Raw genomic sequence first — 18,683 nt, forward strand, 5'->3', positions numbered from 1 at the left:
AGATGATCTTGTCTTTGAGCACCTTATATCACAGAAGAAAAAGTCTCACAATGTGCTAAATGTGCATGTCCTTTATGTCCTCAAGTTCACTGGGCGTTTCACTTATTACCTTCCTGTGTTTGTTTGTGTTTCTTACTGCGAGCATTCATTGCAGTAATTTGGAAAGACCAGAGTGTTTTGGAGTTAAAGTGTTTCCCATTGTTGCATAACCTCTCACATTTGAGCTGCTGGTTTTCCCAGAAGAACTTGAATCTTTGCCACAAGATGTCCTAACCAAATAGAAACACACACAGACATAAACAGGCACAGAGTTTGCACAAAGAAAACATAACATGTAACTGTCAGCACAGACACACATGCCTCCCACCTTTTTGCCGCGGAGTTTCCCAGTTTAGGCACACTTCACCCTGAGTTCATTCTAAACTGGGAGGGGATGGGCCAATACAAAAACTGATTCACAGCTGAAAAATGTGTCACTTCAGAGTGTAATGAGTTAGAAGAACAGACACATGGGCACCAGAGGCATTTGCTGAGGCTTTTTCCAGAATCACCCAGAAGGGCAGTTTCTCTGAAGAATCATTTTGTTTCATCTTCTTTGGATCTGGACATATTACTCAGTCATATTTGACTACAGCTGTCCAGGACTGACAGAAAACCTGGTGGAGTGTTTTGTTCTTTCAAAACCACAGGAGATATCCTCAGTGTTTGTGTCAGACTGTGGCCGTGTCGACTGACAGACTGAGCGGCATGTCAAAAGAGGTGAAGCCACAGAGCGTGGAGCTGTGTCCTCTGGGCACGGCAGCTGCCCCTGAGCAGGAGCTGCTGTGTATCTTTGGGACGGGGGACTTAGGGCGCTCTCTGGGCCAGCGTCTGCTCCAGAATGGCTACAGAGTGGTGTACGGCAGCCGCAGACCTCACAGCTGTGGCCCCTTGCCTCAGGGAGCTCAGGTAAAAAACATGGCATGACATCTTCTCAAACCTTTTCTGGGCTTTATTTTGAATAAAAATAATCGAAAGTTGATTCTTCAGAATATGCGCAGCATGCTGGTTCTGAAACAAAGTCCAATAACTGTGTCGATGAAGCCAAAGTGCATCGTCTGCTGCTGGGAGAAAGAAAACAGTTCTTATCAGGTTTTGAAAGCTGACTGAGCTAAACAAGGTCACTGATAATGTCTGTGTGTGTCTGTATCTGTGTGTGTGACATTCTGCTGCATTTTGTTTTCATCTTTTGTGCACTACAGTATGTAAATGAATAGTTTATGTGCTTAACTAGCGAACTAGTGTCACTGAACATGCTGAGCCAGTCATTACAGAGTGTGTTGCCATGTGTAATGACCGTGCATGACAACAGTAATGTGTGTGTGTGTGTTTGTGTGTGTTGTACAGGTGATGAGCCATGCAGCTGCAGCCCAGTCAGCCAGTCTGGTGTTTATTTGTATCCACAGAGAACACTACAACTTTCTGGAGATGCTTGCACCTCAACTGAGGGGGAAGGTACCCTGTTGCATGGTCAGATGCCTTTGTGTAACATAGCGGTTTTCTAATTTTTAACTTTTCATCCACTCCGCTAATCTCATTGATTGGAAGGTGCTGGTGGATGTCAGCAACAACCTCAAGAAGAATCTATACCCAGAGGCCAATGCTGAGTATCTGCAGAGGTAAGGGGAAATCAGGCAATAAAGCAATTACCTGAAATATTGGGATATGTGGTTTGAATCACCAACTACATGAAGGAAATGTTGTTTGTTGTCCAGGCTGATTCCTGAATCGCATGTGGTGAAAGCCTTTAACACCTTGTCTGCCTGGACCGTGCAGAACGGACCCTCAGATGCCAATAGACAGGTACCTGTGTTGCTGTTGTTCTGTTTCCAAACAATGTTTCTCTGTTTGAATTTAAAAACATGTTCTTTTTGAAATTGAACACTTGAAATATTGACAATCAGATTTCCTAGAATACTATTGTTTCATTGGCAAAATGTATTGGCAACTAGCTGAAATTTAAAAGGTACCAAATTAGGTTTTCTTCTTTTGCTTTTTAGGAATGAATGTTGTTGTTTTTTCTAATGGTGACAGATCTCATTTTGGAATTAATCTATTCAGTCATGTTTGTCAAATTCTTCCTCCACTGCAGAACTTCAAGCATTTGACAACTGTCTGCTGTTCACACAGTGGGGTACTGACCAACAAGTTAAAAATAATAGTCTCTTGCAAACTGTAAAGAATTTGAGTCCAAATTATATTATTAACTTGTTTTGAAGTTTTGATCAAACCGAGTCAAAGTAAAAGCAGCCAAATCTGAGAAGTCAGCCTTATGTCTTTGCTGTGAGTGCCATCTCTGATGTATCCTCGAATCAATTAACTCCACAGTCGCTCTTAGATCTTAGCTTCCCATCGCATGCTTTGCTTTCTCGCTCTGTACTGCAAAGCTGCGGCATATGTGGGTTTTTCTGTTTCATTTTGATCTGTTTGTGCAATCCCAGAGGACAGTAAAACCACACAGGAGTGCATGTGTGTGTTGTGTGTGTGGGGGTGAGGGAGTGGGGTAGGGTTATGTTTATGTATTGGTGTGTGTTGGTGTATCACACATAGATAACATAGATGTTGACTGAGAATTGTAAATTGCTAGTTTCTACCTGCTTTCTTCAACCAAATTTAGCATTTTATACAGGAAGTACTTTAATGTTTGATCCTCTGGAGTCAGAATCATCCTTTCATCATTGTATGTGTAAATGCAAAAACATAAATGCATAAATATAATATAATGAAGACATATATTAGGGTTTTAAAAAGCGTGAATGTTTGCAGGTGTACATGTGTGGGAACAGTGCTGAGGCAAAGCAAGCAGTGGCAGAAGTGGCCACCAAGCTGGGCTTCAGTGTTCTGGACCGGGGGTCTCTGTCAGCAGCCAGAGAGCTGGAGGACTTCCCCCTGCAGCTGTTCCCAGAGTGGAGGCTGCCGCTAAAGCTGGCGATCGGCCTCACCACCTCCCTCTTCTTCTACGTGCTTATTAGAGATGTCATCTATGCGTATGTTGAACAGAAGAAAGACATCTCTTTCAGAATCATGGTGTCCCTGGCTAACAAGGTAAAGACTATTAGTGTCCTGCAGATTGCTAGCATGTGTTCCTCTTTCAAAGGTAGCCTCTAGGTATGTTTTCTAGAAACCATTTAACTCATATCTGGTGCCTGTTGTCCTCACAATAATCTCCTCTGTGTTTATTCTCTATCTTTCAGGTGTGTCCCATTGTGTCTCTCATCATGTTGTCTCTGTGTTACCTACCTGGTATAATAGCTGCTGTCTTCCAGCTCTACAGAGGAACCAAGTACAGGTCAGACATCAAACCAGGATTGTCTTATTTTTAGTGCCTGCATTGAGGTTTCCCAATATATTTTAAAATTGTATCATATAAGTCAAGCTATGGCTCTTTCAGGCGATTCCCTGACTGGTTGGACCGCTGGATGCTGTGCAGGAAACAACTGGGACTGGTAGCACTTGGCTTTGCCTTTCTACATGTGCTTTATACTCTCATCATCCCCATACGGTATGTAGCAGGTGCACAAATCCTCATACTTTAATTCAATATATCTGAAACATTTTATTACGTTTTTGTTGTTGAATTCTTCCAAAACAAATATTAGCTTGTTATCATTGTAAATTTGAGGCACAGTGGTTACCAAGTAATAAGAACTGTAACTGTAACTATAGCCTACTAAGTTGACACTATGAACCTTATGGTTATTTTGAAGGCTGTAGTATTGCTGTTGTTAAATTGCATGGCATTATGCTGAGAGGATTTTCCAATATTTAGTCTACCCTCAGTGATATGAACAGGGTTGCAGGGCTGTTGTAGACTGCATTATCATGACATAAACAGTTTAAAAATAGTGGGGTAATTATATAGTGTAATAACAGTCAGACCCAGACATGACAAAGTGCATTATCAGAATAAAAGAAATGATTGCTGACAAATGAAAAGTTAATAAAGAATATAATTAATAAAGAAAGAAAGAAAGAAAGAAAGAAAGAAAGAAAGAAAGAAAGAAAGAAAAATGATGACAGGGGACAATCAGACAGAAATCAAACAGTCAGAAATGGAAGTCAAATGGAAAAGAGCTGTAAAGTTGTCAGAAAACTGCATTTTATGGTCTTCCACAGATGGTGGTTTTTCAGTTGTCATGGAGATAGCTCACTTGTCATCACCTGACATAAGTGTGGATCTACGGTCATGTTATAACAGGATGTTTGCGGTGGTTTGTTGTGGGTTCTAGACAGTCACAAGGATGTTATTTGGTGGGTACTCAGGTGTTCCAGGGAGATTGAAGTGTTACTATAGGGAGATTGAAGTGGTCACTGTGGTGATTCAGGGTGGTTGCTAGGGTGTACTGTAGTTTTTGTAGGGTGTAATAAATGTTTGTAGCAGTCACAGACACATTGCTACTGGTGGTAGCAGTAACAGCAGTACTGTTAATGACATTAGTGGTGGTCAAAGAGGAAATATTGATAGTGTCTAAGTATGAATAGGATGAAGTGTTGAACAGACATGTGATCTTAAAAAGGATAACATATTCAATAACATATTAAAAGGCAGGTTCACATAGTTTCAAGCCTGATACTCACATGCCTATATGTACAATTAAACAGTTTTGAATTGTGTCACTTTTGTCTACACAGATATTATGTGAGATTCAAGATTGCTGCAAGTACCATTTCAAAGGTAAGACAGCCACATTACTAAATAACAAGTGTATTTGATAAATTCAAAGCTTTGTGTTTGCATTAAAAGTACTTGCTTATTCGTACAGTATATAACAATACATTCAGATGATTTTGGATTTTGGACACATCTCTTTGCCTTGTTTTATTGTCACTCTAAGATCAAGGAAAACAAAACGGCAGTGTTTGACACCACCACAGCCTGGCGCAGTGACTCTTACCTTTCTATGGGGATTCTGGGATTCGGCCTGTATGTCCTGTTGGGAATAAGTTCTCTCCCTTCAGTCAGCAATGCTCTCAGCTGGAGGGAGTTCAGCTTCATACAGGTGTGTACTGGCATTTGTGGCTGGGTCATATGATATGTGTGAACTTAAGTGTATCCGCACATTCACAGCGATGCAGAATTCACAACTCTGTGGGCTATCAACATTTGGCACAATCTCTGCATCCTGTTTACAAGGTGAAATACTGGCAGTCACAACTGGAGGAACGAGTCTGGAATTTTTTATTACATTTTCCAGTCGTGCTGGCCCTGTGGTCTCTCCACCAGATTTCCCCTTAGGCACATGTTGGTGTCTGTGCCTGTGTGTGTGTTTACAGCAATTATTAAATGACAGATTGTCTACATATTGCATTCCAGTTGAATAGCTTGTAGAATGTTGAAATCTTCTTCCAGAAACCAAACGTCTGTATTCTGATCACATCCTCATACACACATCCGCCCACAAATGAAGAAGGTACATGTGGGTACTCTCCACTTAAATTTGCACTTAAATACACTCACTTTAACAAAATGAGAAATAGCAAAGGCTTTCACACCTATTGTAGCCAACAGATTTGGCATTCTGAGTCAGCAAAGGAAACTGAATGGCAGGCAAGCACTTTGCTGGTCATTTTAGAGACATTTCTATGACACCTCAAGAGCCAGCATTTAATAAAATGAATACAAACAAGCTCATTTGGGAAATTTAATTTGGGACAACTGATTATCTCACCTCTTCACTGTGGCCTTGAAAAGCAGCAAATGACAACTAGATTGATGATTCAGTTAACACAGAGATACATGCTCACAATATCAAACAGGCTCAGTTGGTATCCAGGTAGAAAGTGCCTGATGGATATATTTAAAGAGTGTACTGTATACTGCCACTATTGCACCTGTTTATGCTCTAGGCTGCTGAAGTTCATTTAGTGTCAAAATATACGGAGAAGCTACTGGACCTTTAAGGAATGTGGATACTGAAAGCAAAATTATTTGCCACAATCTTCATGTCATGTCCTTTAGCCAAGATTCAAGCTATGAGTGATGAGGACAATTCTGTGCTTTAGCCCAGATGTAAAATAGTTTTTAAGATTCTCTTAAATTTTTTCCTATTGAAGGTAATCTGTTTAATGTATGTTAGTAATATTTTCATCTTTCCCTTTCATGTGGGGAGACACAAATGTTTACCCTTTTTCGACTTTGACCAATTGAAAATATAACCGGCCTCACTACAGGGAACAAACTCATTCATAAATGTAACTGGGTCATGTCAAACTCATTTCCTCATTCCACACCCCTCCCCTTTACTCCAGCCCAAATTAGAGCAGTGATTTAAATGTTAAGTTATTCATCAAATGTAATTTGGGGGGCATACATTATTCTAGCCACAGTCTTTAAGTTATGTTCATGTGTATGGAATGGATCTACATGCCTGTAAATGTGCAAGTGTGTATGTATGTGTGTGTACGTGTACCTACGGTAGTTGAATTACCTCTATGTACTTCTGTGCACACAAATTAGATGAATGTGTGCACATGTATAGGTCAAAAGCCTGTCTGTGTAAAGGTCAGTCTTTCACATTCCAGCTTACTGAGCCTATTATACAGCAATTAGACCTGTGTTTTCTGTGGAAGTGTGACTGTGTGTGCGTGTGTATGTACACTGTGAGTGTGTCTTAACTGGTTTTCCTCTCTTCCAGTCCAAGCTTGGCTACCTCACCTTGTTCTTCTGCACCTTTCACACCTACTTGTACGGCTGGGACAAGTTTCTTCGCCCGTCTTCCTACAAGTGGTACATTCCTCCAGCCCACATGCTTGCTCTGGTGGTGCCTTCTGTAGTGCTGGTGCTCAAGCTGCTGCTCCTCCTGCCCTGTGTGGACCGCAGCCTCACCCGCATTCGACAGGGATGGGAGAGGACTGAACCAGATGACAATAGCAAGAAAACATTGCTACCATAGGACTGTAACAATTAGACACACACACATACACAAAGACCATGCACAGAAATCACAGATACAGAGGCACCACGGTGACTTGCCTTGCAAGAGTTTTATGATCAGGTAACCCTAGCTCAATGTTTTTAATGTCATAAATCCACTTTACAGTTACACCTATTGTTCTGCTCTCAACAGAGAAATTAGACTGAAACTCTTGTCACCGTCTCCTTGCACAACCATGTTGGAATTGTTCCATTTTGCAAACATATTATATGATATAATGCTATGTATCTAACTCACAAATGCTCAACTTTGGTGTATTTTCCTTTACATCATCCAACTCTGATTTTTATTTGCACCTTTGTGCATCTCATTTTTTTTTAAATCTTTATGACTTATGTTTATTGGATTTATTTTTCATCCACTTCTGTACATTTTTACTCGTGGATTTGGTTCTCACAGTATTTTCATTCTCCGTAATTAATGTTCCAATATGTAAAGTGTAACCACTGTTAAATGCTCTTGAAACTAAACTTCAGTGTGACTGAATAGCATTGCCTTGTCTTTCTTATGCTCTCCAACCACCTATATCTTATCCTGTCTTGAAGCTCAGTCAAATTCAGGGAGTTTTTCCCCGCTGAGTTGAGTATGCTCTGTCTAGTCGTCTCGGTCTGATCCCTCTCCATGGTTCATCCCACCGGCTGATCTGATGCCGTTCTCCAGGAAACATTCACTCTGAGCTGCAGGCTTGTCCCCAGTCACTACTGGATCTCATCACATCAGCGGAGAGAGGAGCGTGCTGACTCCTCCTTCACACAAGTTAAGCATTAAGTCCTCTGCAGAGAGGATATAATACTTGGATGTGACAGTACAGATAGGCCCTTGATGTTGTGCTGCAGCAAGTCATTTTTGCTGATCGAGAACAGAGTGAATAAAGCATAGCATTCTGATAACTGGTAGTTCTTAGTGACACATGATCAAGCATTCATCTACTGGCAAGCAGGCATGCACACCTGCAGTATGTTGTTACATATGGGGTGCGAACTACAGGAGATCCAGGAAAAGCTTGGAGGGAAGGGGGTGGGGGTCTCTAAAATATTGACAATATGCTATTTTTGCCATGCATTTCTGTTTTTCTGTATCTTCATCATCATGGATCATGTGTAAAATTGGACTATGATTGATGTGTGATTCATACATGAGGGTGATTCATCACTTATTCACTTTTATAAAGATATTGGTAAGCATGCTGTTCTTGCCATCACCATTGAAGCGTGGTGGCACAATATTATAAACTTCCACTCAAAGATCAGTCCCATTCAGTCTGTGCGCTGAATCACCATTACTCATTTCTCTGTTTTGTAGTCAGCATACAGATATGTCAAAAAGAAAACAAGTTAGCTTACTCACAAATTTCAGATCTAGTTAAAAAATAACACAACTGTTGGCGAGACATAAGAAAGAAAAGAAGGGAAGGAAAAAATAAGATAGTTTCACAGTCAAACAAAATATCCACCAATCACCTGAGAAAATATGGAAATATTGCTTCAGTGATACAGAATCCAGTCAGCTACAGGTGAGTTGAAGCTGTTCTTCCCAGCCCAGGGAGAGAGAAAGCACTCAAAGGGACAAACATCAAGGGCCAGGCTCATATATTGTGGGCATATCTATCTATCTATCTATCTATCTATCTATCTATCTATCTATCTATCTATCTATCTATCTATCTATCTATCTATCTATCTATCTGTCATTCTATCCATCCAGCCATCCATCCATCCATCCATCCATTTATTTTCCACCACTTATCTGGGACCAGGTCAAAGTTGCATCAGACTGAGTAAGGACACCCAGACATCCTTCACCCCAGCAATGTCCTCCAGCTCCTCCTGGTGGATCCCAAAGTGTTCCCAGGCCAGAAGAGATATGTAGTCCCTCCAGCATGTTCTGGGTCTGCTCCAGGGTCTCCTACCAGTTGGAAGTGCCTGGAACACCTTCAGAGGGAGACTGCCAGGAGGCATCCTAACCAAATTTCCTGCATTAGCCTAATACTTTGCTACGTAACACACACGTCTTCTTATCTGTTTTTATCATTTATATAAAAATCTATATTTTACAAATTAAATTTGTGTCATTGAGTAGCAGGACAGCATTTAGTCACCCCTTATGTGTATGTGGTAGCTACTATTGCAAATATGTTGAAGTGAATATGTTGAAGGATTGGCACCAATATTAAGATATATTCTAAACAATGCAATGTTATGGTGATTTTTCTAAGTTGTTGTCTGTTGTCCTGATCTTGTACCTGCTCATGACAACACTTGGCTACAAACAGCTTTAAAAAAATACAGAACATGATATTTCAACATGAACATGACCTTTTAACATGAATTCTGCTGAAACAACAGAAATGACTGAATATTGGAAAATACTTTCTATATGAATCTCAACTGAGAAACAACACAAAGAGAGACAGAAAGAACTTTAACTATGTAACAAACAGAAATAAGCAAGCAGCAAGTATATCAACATCTCATTCCCATTTGTCACACAACCCTGACACAGACTTCAAGGTAAGACATGATTACCACTACGAAATAGAGAAATTGAAATTGACTGTATGTAAAATATGCAAACTTTTTTTTTTTTTGCTTATTGCTTTTCTATCTGCATGGTGTATTGTAGCAGACCAGACAGTCCATTACAAGCTGACATTGAAAGTTTTGTAGCGACAAAAACATTGTGTCTTTCTATTAGATGTTTTTGCTTCTCCTGGGTATGCTGACAGCATGAGCTGCAAGTCCTCAAGGGTAAAAGATATATTCTTTATCTAATATACCAATATACCGTATGTCCCAAAAGGAAATGTCACAATAAAAATAACTTAAAGGAGTTTGTTGCCTTTTCATTCACTTTTAACTTTATGCTATGGTGTGGTAACATTTTTCCTAAATAAGGTTTTTCAAACTGACTTTATATGGTTGCAACTTGGCAAAACATGCAAACTGTATGACTAAATTACTAATGTTCTCTACGGCATACATATCATATTTTGTCTTATTATAACTCATTTGAATTTAAAAATATAAAAACTTTTCCTTTTTTTTTTCAATTTTTCATAAAAATTACAAGAAGGGTATTTATTAAGAAACTACCAGTTTTACCCCCCAAAAAAGTACAATATAATATTTATTATATTTCAAAGCCTAAAAAAACCCCAAAATAAATCTTTTTTTTTCTTTTATGAAAAGAATGTTCTTTCCAATTTCAATGAGGAATTATTTCCAGATGAAAATTATCTACTGTACATATTAACTTTTGCAACACAAAAAGATACTGGACAAATCAATGAGAAAATAAAGAGAGGTGATTGAATGGTCTTTAGTAAGCTAAAGATAAATCATGAATGATGGGTTGGCCACATGGGGAGCAATATATGAATTCAATTCCAATTTCAAGAATCAATAGTTTGCAGTATGTTCCTACTATTCTGAGAACATCCAACAAATATTGCTACCACACAGCTCGTGTGAAACTGAGTACATCAAGACAGGATTGTCACTGTGAAAAGGCAACACATATGACCATTTCTTTTTAATGACTTCAGGTAATTTACAGACCTCCGAAGAGACCACATCCTTTTCTCTCTGGCCATGCCCTCTGCTGACAATGACTTGATCTCTGACTTGGGATGCTGTAAATTATGAGATTGAGCTCTGCAGCTGAAACATGGAGGCAGGATTCAGAGAGCAGGTTGAACATGTGGCACTCTATTTTTCCCTCATAGGTCTCTATGTCTGGACTGGTGCAGCTGTGGTTTGATGGACAACCTTCAATTACAAAATTTGTCATGTCTGGATCAAACATCGCTGGACCCACTGTATTTATTTTAGGCCAGGTATAGTTTTTTTGTTGAGCACCACTGCTACAGTCCTGCTATTTTTCAATTTGTTGTTTCTTTCTAGCGTATAGAGGTATAGATTTTAGAACAAATATTGTACAATGTTGATGTCATCTATTTATCTGCAATCTCTACAGGAGCAGGATTTCCACAGTGGCGGGTTTGATATCAAGCAGTCATTCGTTGGTATGATGTCTGATGTCTACATGAAGTACTACATCCTTTCCCCCTGTGAGATCCAGAAATATGTGGCTGAACTAAACTTCACTGCAGAGAATGTGCTAAACTGGCGTGCACTGGAGTTTCAGATTATAGATTGCTTTGCGAGGCAGCTGGATTCATGAGATCACAACAACGCAAGACCATGCAAAAATCCATCTTGTCAGGCTTCAAGTTGCGAACATGTGTCCGAAGCACCGGTCTCAGAACAGTGGTTCTCAAACTTTTTCACATCAAGGACCCCTAAACTGACACAAATTGGACCATGGACCCTCATCTGATAAGATTTTTGCTTTTAGATGTTTTATTACAGAAAGTAAAACCATGACCAAAATAGTCATACATTCTGTCATTGTGTTACTTATCGATGGAATTATAGTGAAAATAAATTATTCTCCTTTTTCACTGGGGACCCCCTGGAATCCCCTCAAGGACCCCTGGGGTCCCCAGACCCCACTTTTAGAACCACTGTCTTAGAAAGTCAAAAAAATCAGTTTGTCTGTACTTCTATGTCCAATTTAAAGGATTTGATTCAATCATGTCAGCGTTTTGTCCTAAATCATTGCTTATGAATTTGGTAATGTAATATTATACTATACTTTATATCTCTCTCCTCTGTTTAAAGTGTAAGCATCTTTAGCTCTATTCTATTAATACATTTTTACTACATGTAGTACTTTCATGTTTTTGTTTACCATCAGTGAATGGTGTTCTCAGCTTACTGCAGTGATGTATTTGGGGTATATTCAGTTTACCCTGACATCATTGTTAGGTGTGGTTATAAGGTGCAACACAGCATACTTATAACAACTTTCAACTAGCAATTTCATGCCAAAATGAGAACTAAAATTATACTGCGCCACCCTAAAAATAACCCCAGCTGTGCCAGTCCCAATGCCATGGCGCAAGCAGGTTTGAGGCTGCATTTCATTGGTCGTTCAACATGCCCTCATTGACTTCCCCTTGGCACTTTTGGCACTTGGAATCCCCGCCGCTATGTAAAGTGTCGTTCCAATTCTCTGAAAAACTCAAGTGAACTTCTCATAAGTTTAATAATTTCCGCTATGATGTCAACAAGCTGCTGATTTATTCTTCTGCTACCTTTGCAATTGTACAAAAAATAGCCACAATGCATGAAAGTGACAGAAGAAATATTAGCCCTTCAAAAAGAGAGTGAAGAAAGCAGGGAACATCTCTGATAACTGAGAGGTGTTAGTCACCAATGATCAACCTTTAATCTGTGTGTACAGATAACAGTTAATGCAAAAACACAACACACACACACACACACACACACACACACAGTCATTTGGGAATTACTTAAGAAAATACAATTTTCTACATGTTACAGTATAAGGATTGAAACTGTTTAGATTTAGTAAAAAAAAAAAAAAAGAAAAAAAGAAAAAAAACAATTTTGCAAATAAATCATATTTCAGTTATTTAAATTTTCTGAACAAAAGCTCCAGATATGATCACATGTAGGTCTCAGATTTATGGAGTTCATCATAATAGTGCACAGAGCCTGCTATTAGCCATGTGTATTTGCAATACAGAACAATATGTATTTCAGCATTAAGATGACTTTTAAATGCAAATTCTGTTGAACTCAAGTGAGATCCACCCTTCGAGGGCTGAGCAAGTGAATGATCAATGATGGTCACTCAGCGCTGCAGATTAACCATTATGCATTGCAAAGTCTCATAATTTCCACTATGATGTCAACAAGCTGCTGATTTACAGTATTTAAAACAGACGTTTGCTGTCCTGATACTGTTATTGTTTGGGGAAAAATTCGCCCAATATACTCATTGTAACATTTCTGTTCAATTTTCATTACCATACAAAGATTTGCTGTTTGGTTCTTATGACGTCTGTAGTTCAGAACAAAAATATTATATCATAAATCTTTTCATTATCTTAGCAAAACTTCACATTCACAAAGTACATTTTATAACAGAAACCTTTATTTATTTTTTTATAAATTAAATGCAACAATACATACAAACTATTCAGCGCTCTACAAACCCCAAAACTTTAAAAACTCTTAATATGAGTAAATTGTATAATTGTCTGAACTGCTGAACCTTTTTTTTTCTTTTTCTTCTTTCATTATATAATTTATTTACCACTTAACCCTTGGCATATATGTTTATTGATGTTTATTATTGTTACGTTTTGCAGTACATAAAATATATTTTTAACAAAAACACATGTTTGTGATTGGAACAAACAGAAAGAATGTCTGAGCAAACAATCTGCAAGTGTAAGAAAATCATAGTGATCATGTCGAAATTCAGTTTTGTCGTGCTATGGAATTTCCTTTATGCATTTACTTCACTAGAATGTTATAATTCCCCATTATTTGCATTTGAAACTACCCACATTACTGAATTATGCTGTTCTGTGCACCGTTTTCACATTATAGTAATGTTAAGCCACGCATTAGTGTTTGTTTATGGTATTATGGTATTTAAGAGTCAGAAGAAGAGACAGACCTCTTCATTAGGTTGAGAATACTGACTGCAAGGGCAAGTGATTTACATTTACATCACCCGCTCCTTCCCTGCCCACTTTCCCTGTGCTCTCCAAGTGGTCTCCGTGCAACATATGCTGTTAAGTCATACCAAAGGCTGAGGGGAAGTGAACAAGGGGAAGTGGAACTACTAATGAAACGCAGCCAGGCTACCACCCATTAAAAATTGGATTTATTCTTCTGCTACCTTTGTGATTATTCAAAAAATACCCACAATGTATGAAAGTGACAGAAGAAACTTTAGCCCTTTCAAAAGAGAATGAAGTAAGCAGAGAACATCTCTGATAACAGAGAGGTGTTAGTCACAAGTGATCAACCTTTAATCTGTGTGTAAAGATAACAGTTAATGCACGTGTAAACATGGATGAATGAATTAAAAACACAACAACACACATATACACAGTCATTTGGGAATTACTCAAGAAAATACAATATTCTGCATGTTACAGTATTAATATTGACACTGTTTAGATTTAGTAAAAAAAAAAAAAAATAGAAAGAAATTACAATTTTGTGAACATTTCATAATCCAGTTGTTTCAATTTTCTGAATAAAAGTGCCAAACGTGATCACATGTAGGTCTCAGATTTATGGAGTTCATCATAATAGTGTAGAGAGCCTGCTGATAGCCATGTGTATTTGCAATACAGAACAATATGTATTTCAGCGTTAAGATGACTTTTCAATGCAAATTCTGTTGAATCAATGGAAAAGTACTGTGTGAGGGTGGATAACACTTACATTGTGAGCATTTGAAGCCAAAAAAAAAAACAAAAATAGAGGAAGGAAACACACAGACGCATAGACAGAAATGAGGAAGCAGTGAGTGTATGAAAATCACACTTTTTCACTGCTGTACACAAAATCCAGATGCAACATTTCAAGGTAAGATCAACACATTCAAAACTGCAAAATATAGAAATTTTAAGTGATTGTATTACAAACATATTCCATTTGTATTTTTCATTGTTGTAGGCTAAGCCAAATAACAGTAAATTCATTTGGATGACATTGGATCAAATTTGACTGTTGTGTCGTTGTGTCGTTGTGTTAGATGAAGTCTTTGCTTCTGCTGGTGATGCTGACAGCATGTGCTGCTACTCCTCGAGGTAAAAATATATATTCTTCATTTAACAGACAGAATCAAAAATCACAAAAATGTTGCACTTGAGACACTTTATAGGACTTTGTTGCCTTTTCTTATTTACCTTTAAACTCACTTTTCCTACTTACCTGTCATGCACTACTCTTTTGGGTAAAAGAAAAAAAAATCCTCATTTGATAGGGTCAAAGAAACTGTAGATTTTGCAAGATATTAAAAGCAGGAAATATGTCACATGTTTTTCCTAAATTACCAATGTTGTATGGGCATTATTGTTTTTCTTATAATAACTTATATTTTTTTTCTATTTTTGAACATTTTTTGGATAATTCTCAGCTGGCATGGGTCAATACAAAATTACGATAAATATAATGAAGAAAAAATTAACAAATGGTAACACCACTAATGTGAACAGAAAAATAAACAACAGCGTTTAAAATGTTTTGATTTCAAACTTGATGGCCTTTATGGTTCATTTTAACTTAATTTTTTAAAAAATTCTGGACATTTGCTTGACTTGACTCAGCCAAAACACTGGCACTCGTTCTGTTTTCAAACAAGAACTAATTGCATATTTGCAGAAGGAAATGATCAATATATGAACGTCTGCTAAACAAATAAATATTGTACAAAAGAATAAGCCAACCAAAAAGCTAAATGGAGTGTCAAAAATGCTTTTGTCTTGTCTTGTCAATCTATGGTTGACATCTTAACAAGCTGTTCCTAAAATCTTGAAAGTTGTCTTGTAAATCTTGAATGATGAGGTGGCCACATGGGGAGGAGTGCTGACATGTGTGCAAACACATTTCAAGAGTCAGTGGTTCATATGGTTCATATGTATGTGAATGTGTTTCTGTCAAATTATTTTCCCCAAAATACACAGTAAATTCATCATGCCTCAATGTGGTTACCTCAATTTATTGATGTAGTTAGCTAACTTTTAACTTTGTTTTTAATGCTAAAAACCAAATCTCTCTTTTCAGATCTGTCAGGGAAAATGTTCACCTTCCCACAACAAAGCAACACAGCTCGTGTGAGGCTGATTACATCAAGACAGGATTTCAGTGCTGTAACCGTCTGTCACAGGTAGCATCAAATGTAAAAGAACCTGCTGCATCACTGACTTTGTACAGTATCATGCATGATAATTTATTCTCGATGCCTGCAGGTCCTTCACAGACCTCAAAAGAGACCACATCCTTTTCTCCATGGCCACACCCTCTGCTGCCAATGACTTCCTGATTTACTGGGACCACACAAATACGGAGATTGAGCCCCATATTAGAGACAAAAAGGCAGAATTTGGAGGGAGGGACTACAAACCGAACATGTGGCACTCTATTTGTTCCACATGGGACTCTGAGTCTGGACTGGTGCAGGTGTGGTTTGATGGACTACCTTCAATTAGGAAATTTGTCTCTGGAACAAACATCACTGGACCCTCTATAATTCTGTTAGGACAGGTATGGTTGCATTGATAGTCAATGATTTTTCAACAAATGCTATGTAAGCTAACTATTTATTACTTGTCATAGTGTATACATTTCAGAACAAATGTAGCTCTTATTTACTGAATCTCAACTCTTTTCAATCTCTACAGGAGCAGGACAGCCATGGTGGGGGGTTTGACATCAGGCAGTCGTTCGTTGGCATGATGTCTGATGTCCACATGTGGGACTACGTCCTTTCCCCCTGTGAGATCCAGAAATATGTGGATGACCTAAACTTCACTCCAGGGAATGTGCTCAACTGGGGGGCCATGGAGTTCCAGATTATAGACAGAGTACTGATAGAAAATAAACAAATGACCTGTCAGTGACCTTTAAAAACAATACTATCAATATCTCTCAAAGTCAAAAATCACATTCTCTACTATACTTTTATGTCAAATGTGAAGTGTAAGTTACCACTTTCAACATTTTGTGTTAAATCATTTATTAAAGGTTCAGATTCTTTTTCAAGTCTATATTAATACAATAAGCACATGAAAGAATTATTTTTAGTCACTCATCATTTTACCTTACCATAAAGAGATCTCCTCCTAACATAACTGTGCTGTAAAAGATGGAGGACAAAATCGACAATACTCTTTCTGTGCAAAAATTCCAAAATTCAGCCAAAGCTTCAGTAGTGCTCAGTACCCAAATCTTTCTCTGTAAAGTCTCTCTATGAAGGTATCACTTTATTGCCAGTTTTACCAATATTTACTGAGGTTAGCAACAGAGAAAAAAACATTTTGGCAATTAGATTCCTTCACTGTGAAGCATCTTCATTAAGTGTGGGTCCATATGAAGATAGGAGAGAGTGTGCACAAGTTATTATTAGCATTACTGAACTTTTGCCAAAGCTTCATTTTGGAGAGTAAGAATGATTATAGCAACCTATAACTCTTTTAATGTATACATGTGAGTTGTAATGGCTCAAGTAAACAAGGTGTGGACTCAAATGCACAACTTACAGCCAGAACTTTTAAAGTGAAAGCTAAGGTTACTGTGTCGAATACAGCGATGATTGTCAATAAGTAGGCAGTCAAAAATAACACAACTTAAAAAACATACTTGGATGCTACAGGCAGGGAACAATGGCTGAAGGGGCATAAAGTGGGGAGCTAAAGGGGGAACTGGGAGGAGGTGTGCAGGTGGGTGTGGAGGTCAGAAGATTTGTAAAGGCAGGAATACATGTGAGACAAGTGCTGGGAAGGAAGGGCAGGTTCTGAAATGACAGGAGGTAAACTGGCAGAATGGCAACAGAACAAAAAAAAGAGTAAAAAAAGGTTGATTTAGATGATATCTTGACAGTGAGGTGAGGTGTATGAACACTGGAAAAAATCCAAACTTAACCTTTAACTTATTGCAGTAAAAAAGTGGAACGTTTTCCTGAAGTGGTTGTCTTAGATGACTTATGTCTTTGGCAATAATGGACACTTAAAATACAAAAGAGAAGTGCAAAAACTCCCTTGGATTTATTACCAAACCATGACATTCAGCAGAACATTACAACACGCATAGTTTTTCAGTTAATGTCAGTTTGCAATTTGTCTGTGCAATTGATTATGGTCACTGAATTTATTTCCTGAACTTTTTTCATTTCATAGCTTTTCAAACTGTAAAAATATAGATCAAAGAGGGGAAAAAAGACAAAACACCAATTTAAAAGATTAGACTAGAATGTGAAAGGAGTCGCTCTAATATAATCACACAGAGAGTTATCACTCCTCTAAAGAGATTTTTATTTCTCTTAACCACATTGTCTTGGTTTTCTGTGCACTTTTTCCGTGTGGTTCAGATTATAAAGTTGCCTCATGCCTGCTTTGTAAGTAGGTAATTGCTTTTTAACACATTAGCCATAATAACTTCATACAGTGACAATATCAGGGCTGTGACTCAATCCACTTGTTTTGCAGGTCATCTGCCCCCTAGTGTCCAAAAATGGATAAATGCAGCTTTAACACAGTTTGGAAATTTCTTTCAATTGCACAGACCTAAGCCTGTTTGTTTGTTTTTTGACACTGAAATAAACAATCTGCACTACTTTGTAGTTACTCCCCTATATGTGAATGGGCCTATACTTAAAAAAATTGGCAGAGGGCCACAATTTCTCCATGTTTCATCACTTCTCCCCATTCTTTGATAATAAATCACACACCCTTCCACATGAACTTTTGATTGTTCATGCAAGTCATTGTGTGCTGTCAGATGTTGCCTGTCTCTCAATCATTAAAATTACTAGTCTCTTCCATGGATCCACTGGGGCCAAAAATCAGCACAGTCTAGGCTGATATTTAACAAAGACATGTTTTTGGTACTTTGACACCTGCTTGAGTATAAAATCACACATAAATTACCTTACATTTTGTCTGCTGTTGAAGGTCCATCAGTTAAGACTCATTGCTTATTGGAAGGATGAGGCTCATTAGAAGAAACTGAATGAAACTGAACTGACTTTCTGAATATCTCCACATTTTTAGCTCCACATTTTTAATTACAATACAAGTACTGTAGATGTGTGGCTGTG

At 38.1% G+C, this 18,683-nt stretch overlaps 2 protein-coding genes and 1 pseudogene across 2 annotated transcripts; all 3 read left to right on the top strand.

The window, feature by feature from the left end:
• Positions 1-358: 358 nt before the first annotated feature.
• Positions 359-7,460, top strand: LOC121906438 (metalloreductase STEAP4-like). The gene is made up of 10 exons (XM_042425323.1): positions 359-948; positions 1,387-1,494; positions 1,588-1,658; positions 1,755-1,842; positions 2,806-3,084; positions 3,234-3,328; positions 3,431-3,541; positions 4,672-4,714; positions 4,875-5,039; positions 6,675-7,460. Exons 1-10 carry the CDS (start codon positions 748-750, stop codon positions 6,930-6,932), a joined length of 1,419 nt encoding a protein of 472 aa, XP_042281257.1. The 5' UTR covers positions 359-747; the 3' UTR covers positions 6,933-7,460.
• A 2,887-nt stretch (positions 7,461-10,347) lies between these two features.
• On the top strand, positions 10,348-11,156 carry LOC121905436 (annotated as a pseudogene).
• Positions 11,157-14,408: 3,252 nt separating this feature from the next.
• On the top strand, positions 14,409-17,283 carry LOC121905895 (serum amyloid P-component-like). The gene is made up of 5 exons (XM_042424475.1): positions 14,409-14,452; positions 14,622-14,676; positions 15,653-15,755; positions 15,838-16,132; positions 16,270-17,283. The coding sequence occupies exons 1-5, from the start codon at positions 14,438-14,440 to the stop codon at positions 16,486-16,488; spliced, it is 687 nt and encodes a 228-aa protein (XP_042280409.1). The 5' UTR covers positions 14,409-14,437; the 3' UTR covers positions 16,489-17,283.
• Positions 17,284-18,683: the final 1,400 nt, after the last annotated feature.

Source organism: Thunnus maccoyii, chromosome 10 (genome assembly GCF_910596095.1).
Source record: "Thunnus maccoyii chromosome 10, fThuMac1.1, whole genome shotgun sequence".
NCBI lineage: Eukaryota > Metazoa > Chordata > Actinopteri > Scombriformes > Scombridae > Thunnus > Thunnus maccoyii.

Bases quoted from the DNA above. Each gene is read 5' to 3' on its own strand.
- LOC121906438 (XM_042425323.1), top strand. From the start codon at position 748: ATGTCAAAAGAGGTGAAGCCACAGAGCGTGGAGCTGTGTCCTCTGGGC. The intron at 949-1,386 runs GTAAAAAACATG...TGTGTTGTACAG, and splicing joins CCTTGCCTCAGGGAGCTCAG to GTGATGAGCCATGCAGCTGC. The intron at 3,542-4,671 runs GTATGTAGCAGG...TTGTCTACACAG, and splicing joins ACTCTCATCATCCCCATACG to ATATTATGTGAGATTCAAGA.
- LOC121905895 (XM_042424475.1), top strand. The intron at 15,756-15,837 runs GTAGCATCAAAT...CGATGCCTGCAG, and splicing joins GCTGTAACCGTCTGTCACAG to GTCCTTCACAGACCTCAAAA. The intron at 16,133-16,269 runs GTATGGTTGCAT...CAATCTCTACAG, and splicing joins CTATAATTCTGTTAGGACAG to GAGCAGGACAGCCATGGTGG.